The sequence below is a fragment of the Sciurus vulgaris genome (assembly GCF_902686455.1).
Source record: "Sciurus vulgaris genome assembly, chromosome: 19".
Classification (NCBI taxonomy): Eukaryota; Metazoa; Chordata; class Mammalia; order Rodentia; family Sciuridae; genus Sciurus; species Sciurus vulgaris.
In genome coordinates, this window is record NC_136480.1 from 2,296,328 (window position 1) to 2,309,962 (window position 13,635).

Genomic DNA, 13,635 nt, shown 5'->3' on the forward strand with positions numbered 1-13,635 from the left:
TGTGTGAGTGTAAAGATTGTAAACCATGATCTAGTCTGCATTTGTCCATCCTCTCTTCCTTCCTTCCATGAAGGAACCATGTACTCTTCTATATTAAAAAAAGATTTAGTGCACAGTACAGATTCGTTAAGAATAAGCACAATGTTACACAGTAAATCTCAGTAAAACTGAAACTTTCTCCCCTTGTAAGGGCAATGACCTCTTTCTACTAAGCCTAAGCCATGGCAATGAATATGTCACTGTTTCCATGAATTTGACTATTTAGAACCATGAGCGTCTATCTTTCTGTGATTGGCTAACTTCACTTGCCTTAATGTCCTCCAGGTAAATATCTGTGGGTCAAATGGCAAGATTTCCTTCTTTCAATGGCTCAGTAAGATGGCACAGTTTCTCTAACCACCCATCCTTCAGTGGCATCTTGGCTGCTGTGAGTTAGGCTGGCTTGATCATGGGAGTACCAACATCTCCTAGCGATGCTGACTTCCCCTCACTCGCATACATTCCCACAGGGCGTGGCTGGACCTCATGTAGCTCTACCTCCTGTTCTTGGAGCAACACCCATACTGGTTTTGGTACTGTGGAAAATGAACCATTTTACACTCCGAAAAATGCCTACCTTCAACATGGTTATATTTCTTTTAACAACATAGCCATCCTGGCTGCTGTGAGAGGATATCTCATGGTGGATTTGTTTCCTATTTCCTTGAGAGTCAAAACATGTTGAACCACTTTTGATTGCTTGTTAGCCTTATATGTGTTTTTTCTTAAATGGGATATCTATTCAAGTCTTGTGCTATTTTTAATGAGGTTGTTTTTCTTTTACTAAATTCTAAGAGGTTTTAATAGATGTTAAAAATTAACCTCTTTCCTGATATGTGATTTGAAAATGTGATCTCCATTCTGTAGGTTGTCTGTTGACAGTTGATTTTTACCTTTCTCTACAGAAGATTTTTAGCTTCATGTCATCCACGTGTGTATCCCTGACTTTGTTGCCTGCCCTTTTGGTGGAATACCCAAGAAATAATTTTCTATTCCAATGTCTTGAAAGTTTCCAACTGTTTTCTGTTTTATTATTATTATTATTCCATTGATTTTGTTTATAAAACAACTAAGCAACACCATTTTTATATTGTGGATAATGAAGGATGCAATTAAGAAGGGTTAAAAAATAAGGAGAAAATTCATTACACTCTAGGCAATTAAATTGTTATTCACTTATGAATTTTTAGGATTTTTAGAACTTACAAAAGATTTTGTTGCATTCTTTATTTTATAAACTTTCTAAGTGGCCTCCTAATCGTTAAATAAATGACTGCATTATTTTTTACTATGCATTGTAGAATTGTCCTTTTTTATTTTTTAATTTTTATATTTATTTATATTGTAAGCAAATGGGATACATGTTGTTTCTCTGTACATGAAGTAGAAGCGTACCATTTGTGTAATAATACATTTATATAGGGTAATAGTTTTTGATTCATTCTGTTATATTTTTCCTTACCCCCCACCCCTCCCACCCCTCTTTTCCATCTCTACAGTCCCTCCTTCCTCCATTCTTGCCCCCCTCCCACTCCCCATTGTGTGTCATCAGTTGCTTATCAGCGAGATCATTTGTTCTTTGGGTTTTTGAGATTGGCTTATCTCACTTAGCATAATATTCTCCAATTTCATTCATTTGCCTGCAAATGCCATAATTTTATTCTTTATGGCTGAGTAATATTCTGTTGTATATATATACCACAGTTTCTTTATCCATTCATCAATTGAAGGACATCTAGTCTGGTTCCACAATCTGGCTATTGTGAATTGAGCAGCTGTGAACATTGATGTGCCTGTATCTCTGTAGTATGCTGATTTTACATTCTTTGGGTATAGGCCAAGGAGTGGGATAGCTGGGTCAAATGGTGATTCCATTCCAAGTTTTCTAAGGAATCTCCACACTGCTTTCCAGAGTGGCTGCACTAATTTGCAACCCCACCAGCAATGTATGAGTGTACCTTTTTCCCCATATCCTCTTCAACACCTATTGTTGCTTGTATTCTTGATAATCGCCATTCTAATTGGGGTGAGATGGAATCTTAGTGTAGTTTTGATTTGCATTTCTCTTATTACTAGAGATGTTGAACCTTTTTCATGTATCTGTGGATTGCTTGCACATCTTCTTCTGTGAAGTGTCTGTTCATTTCCTTAGCCCATTTGTTGATTGGATTATTTGTATTCTTGGTGTAGAGTTTTTTTGGGTTTTTTGAGTACAGTTTTTACATATTCAGGAAATTGGTGCTCTATCTGAAGTTTGTGTGGTAAAGATTTTCTCCCACTCTGTAGGCTCTCTTCACATTGCTGATAGTTTCTGTTGTTGAGAGAAAGCTATTTAGTTTGACTCTATCCCAGTTATTGATTCTTGCTTTTATTTCTTTTGCTATGGGAGTCATGTTAAGGAAGTCTGATCCTAAGCTGATATGTTGCAGATTTGGACATACTTTTTCTTCTCTAACATGCAGAGTTTTGGAGCTGATTCCAAGGTCCTTGATCCATTTCGAGTTGAGTTTCATGCAGGGTGAGAGATATGGGTTTAGTTTCATTCTGTTGCATATGGATTTCCAATTCTCCCAGCACCATTTGTTGAAGAGGCTATCTTTTCTCCATTGCATATTTTTGGCACCTTTGTCTAGTATGAGAAAATTGTATTTATTTGGGTTTGTGTCCATGTCCTCTATTCTGTACCATTGATCTACCTGTCTATTTTGGTACCAATACCATGCCGTTTTTGTTACTATTGCTTTGTAATAGAGTTGGAGATCTGGTATTGCCATACCCCCTGCTTCGCTCTTTCTACTGAGGATTGCTTTAGCTATTCTGGGTTTCTTATTCTTTCAGATCAATTTCATGATTGCTTGCTCTATTTCTGTGAGGTACATCATTGGGATTTTAATTGGAATTGCATTGAATCTGTTTAGTACTTTTGGTACTATGGCCATTTTGACAATATTAATTCTGCCTATCCAAGAACATGGGAGATCTTTCCATCTCTTTAATTTCCATCTTCTTTTTTGAATTCCATATGCTCACATTCTTCTCAAGCATTTTTCATCAATGTTTATCTAGGACATTGGCCTGTAGTTTTATTTGCCTGCCATATAATTCCTGGTGTTGGTATATGAGTCTATCAATTTAATAGCATGAGTTTGGAAAGGTTTCTTATTCCATTGTTTAGAGGAAATTAATATGGTTTGGTGTTGATTGTTTAACATTGAAGGCTATTGTGTAGCCTTCAATGGGGACTGGGATGTTTTATGTTACTGGTTCAGTTTTCTTAATTGTTATCGTTCTGTTCAAGTTTTCATTTTTTCATTTCTGTTTTCTGAGCTTGTATGTGTCCATGGATTTACCTGTTTCTGGTTATGGTTTCATTGGTGTGTTGACATCACTTTTCTATTATTCCCATGGTATCAGTTGTAATCCTTCCTCATTGATTTCTGATTTTCTTTGTCTTCCCTTTTTTTTCACTTAGTCATTCTGCATGGCAGATGGTCAATTCTTTTTGCTTCATCAAAAACTGATATGTTGCTTTGGTTAATTTTTTCCTAGTGATCAATGTGGTCTTCATTTATTTCTACTCTGATCTTCCTGCCATTTGTTCTTGTGATTTGGGGTCTGGTTTGATGTACTTTCTCTATATTGTTAAAGGATCAACTGATGTAGCTTATTTGTAAATGTATTGTCCTACAAGTCTTCACACTTCTCTTGATGTGTCCCCCAAAACTAGTATGTTGTAATTTGATTTTGTTTTTCTCAAGAAATTTTCTGATTTTATTTTTCAGTTCTTCTTTGCTTGATTGGTTAAAAGGTGTTGTTCACTTTCTACATATTTATGACTTACAATTTTTTATTTTTATTTAATTTTATTTTTATTCTAACATGCTTGTAAATATACTTGATATGGTAACAGTGTCTACCAATGAGGAGTATTTTTTGTGACCTGGTATGTTTCCTCTTCTGAGAACTGCCCTTAGCATAACACAACAGTGTATTCTGCTCTTGGGTGGGTGATTTGTGTGTCTCTTAGGTCCTTTTGTCCTTGTAATGTTTAAATCTGCACCTTGATGTGAAGTATAAAATTGTTTTCCTGTTATTATATTGCTGTTCATTTATCTTGGGTTCTGTATATGTTTTATCTATTTTGTTGACTGACATTATGTGAGACATTTGAAAGTATGACAAGTTCTTGATGAGTTGCTGCTTTTCTCAGTATATGATGGTGTTCATCTCCTCTGACCATTGGTGACCTAAAGTCCCAGTGATTAATTCAGGTGCCCAGCCTCTCCTGCTTTTCTTCTGCAAGGTGCCTCATTTCCCTGTACTGTTATCCTGTGTGTGTCTTTACACATAGAGTGTTCATATTTCACAGAGCTCATATCGGTATTTTATTAGGTGTGTATTTCCCCACCCTGTGTCAATTGATTGGTTATCTTCACATATTCATATTTAACAACTATTGATAATGAATTTTAAAAATCATTTTAAAAAATTTATATACTCTTCAACTTTGCTTCCATTACTTCTCACAGTTTTCTACAGGCATTTTATTTGAGAATATTTTATATTTGACTTACTTTTTTTTCAGTTAAATAGAATGGGTTATAAATGCATAAGTTTTAGAACACTGATATCTCAAATATGAAAATTTCCATGTCTGACTAATGTTTGAATTTGGTGTTTTGACCTCACATACATTTCATCCAGGAATTCATAACATGAGAGCTATTTTTGGCCCTGCTTACAGTCTTTCAAAGGTACTTAACAGAATACATACAAAGAACACTTGTCTTTGGAGAGACTGAGAATAAGATTTGAATTTTTCAAAACAAATCTTCAAATCATTGGGACAAATTAGCTGTATACTTTTAAAGCTCACCAAATAGTGCTGTGGTCTGTTTAGAATCTTATCACTTACTTTATACTTTCAGAAAGAATATTTTCTACAAGTGGGTTGAGAATATTGAAAATACCTTTATTGTGATAAAATATAAATAACATTGTGACCATTTTTCAGCATACCATCAAGTGGCATGAAATATATTCACATTATTGCACAACTTTAAACACCATCCGACTTAAGCACTTTCCTTCTTACAGAATACAAATTCTACAGTAACAAATCAAAGTCCTCCACTGCCCACTGCTTAGGTGTCTGAAATGCCATTCATTTTCTATGTGTATTGATTTTCATACTCCAACTTCCACCTTCTTTAAGTACACTTATACAATGTTTGTTCTTTTGTGATTGACTTACTTCAGTGTGCAGAGTAATTTGAGGGAACACATATGCTGCACCACATTCAAAAATTTTCTTTCATTTTGAGTTAATAATATTCCAGTGTCTGCAGAAGTCACATGTGGTTTATATATTCTTAAATTTGTAGGTGCTGAGTTGTTTCTAAATTTGAATATTTAAAACATATTTTTATGAACTAGGGTGTGGAAATGACTTTTTGACTCTCTGCATGTAGTCCATGCATGTGCGTGTGTGTGTGTGTGTACATGTGTTTGTGTATGCATGTTCAGGATCAAGTGATATTTTATGGTAGAAAAAGTTTACATATCTTGTTTGGAAAAATATAGATAACTAAGATAATGCAATTATTGGAATGCATTGAAACTATTTTATTCAAAAATAGTATGGAAGAAACCAGTTCATGAGAGATGACATCCATTTCCCAGAGTCCCTTGAAAACCCAATGAAAAAAATGAATCGCTGGTAATGTCTCAGAGAGGCATGTGGCTTAACTTTATCTCATGTATTTACCATCCACACCTATCCAAGTAAATGGATGAACAGAAGAAGCAGGGCTTTGAATTCCATTTAAACAAAATAGCATGTATATTCTGTCATGATGGATTATTCCAAATCCAGTATATTTTCTCATCTTACCAAAACTTATCTGTCACTGGCTAATGAGATATTTACTGTACTCCCCCACATATATTTCAAAATACAAATTATACGTTTTTCAGTAAAAATGAACACCAAAGGACTAAATGATGCATAGCTGTGAGGAAAAAGAATCTTGATATAGTTAAATATTGTATCATAATTCACTGTAATTCTTGCATAGGAGATAATACTGTCTGAAATGGACATGACCAGGAAGCAACTCAAGAGAATAAGTATTTTTTGAGTGGCCCTCAGTTCTGGGGATGATATTGGAGACAGGCTGGTTCTGTGAAGGTGCTGGGACAGCCTCCTATGTTTGCACAAGAGAGCCACCATGTATCCATTTGAGATGGCCATTATTCCTAAAAGGAAAATTTCCCTAAAGGTCAACAGTATGGCAAAAATATGCCGGAGGAGGAATCTCATGGGCAAAAGAGAGCAGGATTCTGTGATATGCATAATGTTGTCTGAGGTCAAATTAGGGTTAGCACTAATGGAGATGAAGAGGTGGCTACTAAATAATGAATAAATGACACACAGGAAAAGGAGGGAACACAGGTTGTGACAGGAGGATTTATGTTTGAACTTTGCCAAGAAGGAGCTTCTGGGGCTGAGGGTGATGGCCTGGAGGACACTCAGCAGGCAGGTGGTGCAGAGGGAGAAGCCCCTCATCAACCTGTACAGGTAGATAACTAATTTACATGTCACATCACCCCATCTTCCCCCCTCAGTTGTATAAATATCTGCATCTATGAAGCCCTTGATTAGCAGCATTAGTAGGTGGATTAGTGCCAAGAGGCCAATGGGCAAGTCAGTGGGCTTAGGTTGGTGTCCAATAATGTACAAGGAGACATGGAAGAGAAGAAGAATGTTGTTGGCCAAGATCCCAATGCCGATTTCAATATACAGAGTATTTCTTATGTGGGTATCACTGTACGGTTTGTTGTCTTTGTTCATCTTACGGGGAAAGAAGAATATTGTGAACACCTTAGGAAAAAAAGAAAATGTCTTTTTTTTGAAATACGACATCCTTCATCAATGTCAATGAACACTACTACTATTATGAAAAAAGAAACTTCATCTGAATATATAATTATGCCACATAAAAACTCAATTTTGCTGTTACTAACTGTGGTGTCTGCCTGAAATCCCAGGGACTAGAGGGACTAAGGCAGGAGGATCACAAGGGTGAAGCCAGTATGGGCAGCTTAGTGAGACCTTGTCTCAGAATACACAGTAAAAAGGACTGAGCGTAACTTGGTGCTGGTACACTTACCCACCAAGCAATCTACTGCCAAAAATAAAAATATACAGCAATAACAAACAAAAGCTGAGTTCCGTCTCACACCCCCAGGACCCATCCTAATGCTCTCCCTCGTCCCAATACCTCCCAGCCTTGGCTGGATTAGGTGTGCTACTGTGGCCGCCACAATGGCATGCATAATAGCACTTCAGTTTCCTAGAAGTTTAAGAATAAACAGCAGGGTTGGCTTTCACACTCCTGTAATTTAATCACTCAGAAATCTGCAGCAGGAAGATCAAAAATTCAAAGATAACCTCAGCAATTTATCAAGGCCCTGTCTCAAAATGGAAAATAAGAAGAGCTAGTGATGTGGATGGGTGTTAAGCAGCCCTGGGTCAATACGTGGTACCATGAAGAAAAAAAAATTGGCATGTATCTTAGAAAATATTTCCTTCCTGTTAACTTGCAACTGAAATATTTCAGAGGCAAGGCAAAGGCTTACTTAATTTTTATGTGCCCGATCTTGTTTGTGAGGTGTAGAATAGCAGGCCTACAGTTTTGGTTGAATTTTATTGAGGTTGATTACAGAAGCTGGGAAAAAGTCCCTCCCAGACAGGGTCACAATTTGACATGCACAGAGTTAGTTCACATTGGTACCATGTTAATTCTGGCTTCTTTATTGCCAGTCCAAATATTTACAATGTATAAACGTGAAAATGTTGTAGTAAATGCTGAAGTCAGACTGGTTGAACCTTTGTATGAGCTGCATTTACAATAACATCCATTAAGCACTCTAGGGTGCTGATGTTCAGTCATCTCAGCTATCAGCAGAAGTAATCATATTACGCATATCCTGGAGATATTATGCGTTCAAAAATAAGGTACACATACCAACCTTGGAAATGTGTGTGGCACATGATGATACTCTAGAAATGTTGGCTTCTCTTTTTATTTTCATTCAATTCTTCATGCATGTGACTTGGGGAATTTAATTCAATTCTTTTAATAAGAAATCAGTTCTGTTACTGCCTGAAAAGACAGGGTAGAAATTAGAAGTTACTGCTGGGCATGGTGATGCTTGCCTGTAATCCTGTTTACTCTGGAGGCTGAGGCAGGAGGATCACAAGTTAAAAGCCAGCCTCAGCAACTTAATGAGGCTTAATGGTACTAGGAATTGAACCCAGGTGCACTCAATGGTGAGTCACACCCTCAATCATTTTAATTTTTTATTTGAGACATGGTTTAAGGCCTCACTAAAATGCTGACAGTGTCCTCAAAATTCCCTCAGTCTTGCAAGGTCCTAGGTCCAACAAAAATCTTAAATATATACATATTATCCTTTAATTACTACCATTTAATTACAGCTGTAAAATACATTTACTCTTGTCATTTCTATGAAATAGTTTTGTTTAATTCAGTTTAATTTATTCTAAAAACCTTAGTGGACACCAAATTCTATTGTGTGTATGTATGAATATGAAATAACAAAGTCCATGGCTATGAATACTTACAATGTACCAAATAATTAAAAAGCAAAATATTAAATAAAGCAAAAAATTTCATCTGATAAATAATAATAAAAATTTAACTGGAGAAATACTCTACATTACACAGCTTTTCAAGGAATACATTATAAGCCATATATATGGTCACTGAATGGTATTAATTGCAGTGTTAATTTACAAACTGCAGTCCTGTGGACCTTAAAGTGTTTGGACAGTCAGGAATGTACAGATTCCATGAATTTCAACACATGGCTTGAATTCATATTCAGAAAATCATAGTTCCAGTGGAGATTTAAAAAACACTGGAAAGTTTTTTCGTTGTTTTGTTTTGTTTATTTTCCTAGAGCTGAAATTCCACCAGAGCAATAGGAACAATTGCATCTTTTCTTGAGTGTAGATCATGATTTCATATCATCATAAGCACCAATTAGCTTCTTCCAAATACAGCCAGGCTAGCCCAGAGAACACATTTCTCTAATCATCACACACTTACTTCTGAATCACACACTCCCAATGGTATTAGTTTGATATACCCATCAAACACATGGCTTGAATTTATCACAATATTATATAATTAGTATCTATTTAAAAATATCCAGTTATTTTTGGACTAATTTCAGTAGAAGACATTCTGGTGAACATGCTTTCTTCATAAAAAAGGAAATTCTGGGGAATGTCCTCTTTATCTGTGACTTGTTAGGCTCTTACCTGACTAGCACAGCGCAGTCCAGGAGGTCAGAGGAGAGGACAGCAGCTCTCCACCATCAGCAGAAGAGTATAGGATACCCTCTCTGAATGCCAATCTTCACAGGGAGTATGCTGAGGTGGCATTTGAACAAGGTATCGGTACAATGGGAAAAAAATCATGTTGTTCACAATGAAAAAAAAAATTGGCAGAATACAGAGAGACCTGAAATTTTGTATGTAAGAAATTAAATCAGAGTGAAATGAAACAATTTTCTGAAAGAGGACAGATAGGAAGAGAGGAAAGTTAACCCGGAAGATTAGGAAAACTATTATATATGTATGGAATAAAAAATGTAAAAAGAAACTCTGCAACTCCACTTCTTTGAGTTGATAATGAGGGCTGAGGTCCCCTCTGAGGAAGGACACCCCAGCTAAGACTTCTTTATTATGTGTTTCAGGGTCTCATCATATCAGACATTGTTTTATTCTGCAGGTTCCAAAATTTTGGAATTCTATATAACATGACATCATCAAATTGACCCCAAAGAAGTAAGGAATTTTCAGGATGCTGCCCCTGAATGGTTGCCTGGAGGGAGTTGGAGCATGGAAATGAAGGAGCAAAGCTGTCTTCACACTGCAAGGTGAGCTCGGGCACTTAGTTGGGCAGATTCCAGCATGAAGAAAGCAAGGAAGGGACACATATCTATTTACTCCTCTGAATCCTGAAGTAATCATGCCTATCTTTTAGAAAGGATATGGTGTCTATATAACATGATTTATGTCCAGCACATAGCAATTCATGTCCAGCCTCACACACACAAGACAGCAGACTTTGGTTTCTCATTATCACATAGTCCAATTTTACTAGAGCTCAAGTTTACTATCATGATCTCCACTCTTATTTTCTAGAAATTGACTTAAAAATTGACAATGTGATCTGGGAGGTGAGACAGATCCTGCTTCAGGCAGGTGGTTTTGGAACTGTGGATCAATTGGGCAACATGCTCTATTTTGTGACCCATGTCTACCTGGAAAGTCTGAGGAGCACTAGGAAGAAACAGCACACCAGGGGAGGCAAAGCCCTCACCAGCCAGCTGTTGGTGTTGTGTACAGGAGTTCTGTGATATAAATGACACGTAACTTGTGGTATTCAAAATCCTGGAGTAGATTGGAGCAAATGAATAGAAGTCATATTTCTGAAAACAGGCGAAGTAGTTTACAAAATTCTTTGTAAATTAAGAGAATTTAAAGTATAACTTGTGTTTTAGAAAATTGACATTACCAATATTTTCAAATAAATCATCACACATTTTGGGAGAAGATAGAAGAAATAAAGAAATGGGGGCCAGGCATAAAGATTTGAAATCTTGGAAAAATTACATGGCATACAGAAGTTATTGCTATCAACAGTAGTTCTATAGAAGTTATAATAAATTTTTTCTGTTTTGGTATTTTTTTTATAAAATAACAGGCATAAACCTCATCACTGTACATTTTGCAATGGATGACATATTAGTGAGTAAATGACAGAAGCTCAAATATGTCTTTTTAAACCTAACATGAAATTAAAACATGTCACTTGCCTCATAAAATGTGTTGAAAAAGTAATGTTTAAGACCTCAAGATAACATTTTATTTATAGCTTGCATATTATTGGAACTACTTATTAAATGGAATTTAGTTCAAGAAAACCTAAAATTTACTGATGTCTCATGTGCAGAACAATGACTAATTATTAGCAGCCTCTAAAGTCACAAATATGTGAGGAAGAAAATATCTTTATTTTTGCCATAAATAAAACATCCTCTGACCTGGGCAGAACTCTTAGAGCTGATGTCTCTTCTGCAGATACCACCAACATCATTCAACCATTTGCTTTAGGAAGACAAAAGGAGATAAATTCACGTTTTTTTTTTTTTTTTTTGTAAAGGCATATGCATGAAATTATGTAGTTAAAAAATGAAACAGGAGCATAAAGACTAGGAAAAGATGAGGTTCAATTTCTCTCAATCATCTTCCTAACAAAATCCTTTCAGGCACATTTATTATTAGGGAAATGGGAAGGAGAATTTTTAAAAGAATAAGAGTTTAAGATTAATGGACACAAATATTCTTTCTACACGGCTATTGAATATTATATTCCTGGATCTTTTAGAACAAAGAAAAGGAAGCCACCATTAGGTTCACTAGACTTTTTAACATTTTATGTGGAGGTGACAGCAGGACCAGTGTCCTCTCACTTGAAATTTACTCTGGGGCAGAGCACATGCTATGGACTGGCACTATTAATTGTCATATGTGTGACTAAACGTAGGACAAAAAAGATTTCATGAGAAAGTTAAATATATACTTGTGAAAATATGAGGTTACCACATTTCCTTCTGATCTATGTAAATTATTATTTTAATTCCTCAATGTATAGAAGTCACGTATCAAAAATAGGTGTATTTGTTCAGGAAGATGAGAGAAGCTAAGCTGAGTATTTTTAATGAAAACCAGGGAAACATACTACTTCTCTGAGTTTTGTTAAGGAATAAATAACATATAAAAGAGGAGAGAGCATAAATGGCATTTGTAACTTGAGTACTGCTATCGCTGGTTGATCAAAAAAAATAGAAAACTGAAATGATTGACATTTTCTGTAGAAAACACTGACCAATTTTCTATGTCTCAAAATTAACAGATGACATGTCCTAGGAAGATTTCCTTCATTGCATTTTACAGAGCACACTTGTCTAAGTTGTGTATAGTGGTTTGAGCTGGATGTCTCTAATAAAGCTACCAAAATCCTCACTAATGCATCCAATTTGCCCCCTTCACCCTTCATTCCACAATCCCCATGTCCTCACTTATTACATCTCTGGATCAGAGAGGCACTCACCTACATAGATGTGAGGGAAACTTGGTGCATCTGAGACTAACCTGCATAGTTTCAAGGAAAGGGTGCCATGAGCTCATCTCTCTGCAGCCTGTGAATTTAGTGTCTCTAGTAAGGTGACAAGATCCCACTGGGGATCACAGGACTATGGAGTCCCCAGTGGAACATTTCACTTGCTCCTTGATTAGATTCTGTTCTGGATAATAAACATCTGGGGAGAATGGTACTCAAGATTTCCTCTAAGAGTCTTTGACAATAGTGGAACCCAATCATGTAGACAATCCTAACTTCTTTCATTTTGATGCAAAGTTCAAATTAGCGCATACCCATTTCACATGTTGGAACGTCTGGATTCTAGGGAGAGAAAGTTCTAGTGCCTCTTGTGGCTCTGAAGATCCTCTGTCTACAGTTCCTGAATGGTACCCTCTTCCAAACTCCATTCTCACATCGAATACCTGGTTTCCTGATGTTACTGCTCATGTGTACCATGATTTCCATACATAAATTTTCAGGATTCAAGATGTGCATCACAAGAAGGTGCACATTAAACAAAATAGAGAAACAGAGGTTTAGCTGGAGGCTAGGGTTGACATGATTGCAGACTTAGAGAACTGACTTGAAGCTGAAAGGATTAGTTATTTTCTGAGAGATATGAATATTTAAAATCAAATAAAAATTAATTATAGTACCTACAATATCAATTTTCACTTGAATGAAATTTTATTTGAGGAACAGTGGAGGCTGCAGAAGAAAGCATCAGGGAACTGCAAAACAGGGTAATATACAGGCCCACAGCAAAGGTTTAGGACCGGAGATGTAGCTTGATGGTAAAGCCAATTCTTAGCTTGATGAGGTCTTGGGTTCAATACCCAGCATGTAAAAGTGGATATAAAAAAGATTTAGAACATGGTGTGATCTGAAATATATGAGTAAGCATTCTAACTTATGTAAAATTAGAACCCCGTAATGGAGAGTGAAAAAGAGAGAAGATTATAAGCAGGCAATTATGGCCTATGTATTTTCAAACCTGATGAGACATATCAACTAAAAATTTCAACAAATCCTAAGACAAAATACAAAAAAATGACAGCTTTGTCATTTTATGCTTTGTCTCTGGCATGTCTCTCTCTCTCTCTCTCTCTCTGTGTGCTTCCTGACTGTTTTGAGCTTCTTTCCTCTACCATACCATTCCACCATGATGTTCTATTTTACCTCAGGCCCAGAGTTCCAGGGTTGACCCACTATGGACTGAGACTTCTGAAACCGTAACTTGTTCTTACTAGGTATTTTTGTTATTCAATTTAAAAGTGACTGAAACACACTGACAAAGAGAAATATCTTAAAAGCAATACAACCCCTCCCAAACATAGATTACCATAGATTCAAG

General features: G+C 36.2%; 1 protein-coding gene across 1 annotated transcript; it reads right to left on the bottom strand.

Moving 5' to 3' along the window:
* Window positions 1-432: 432 nt before the first annotated feature.
* On the bottom strand, window positions 433-6,892 carry LOC306650467 (vomeronasal type-1 receptor 105-like; the record flags this gene model as incomplete). Its single annotated transcript, XM_079122480.1, has 2 exons — window positions 433-575; window positions 6,007-6,892. The coding sequence occupies 2 exons, from the start codon at window positions 6,890-6,892 to the stop codon at window positions 433-435; spliced, it is 1,029 nt and encodes a 342-aa protein (XP_078978606.1).
* Window positions 6,893-13,635: the final 6,743 nt, after the last annotated feature.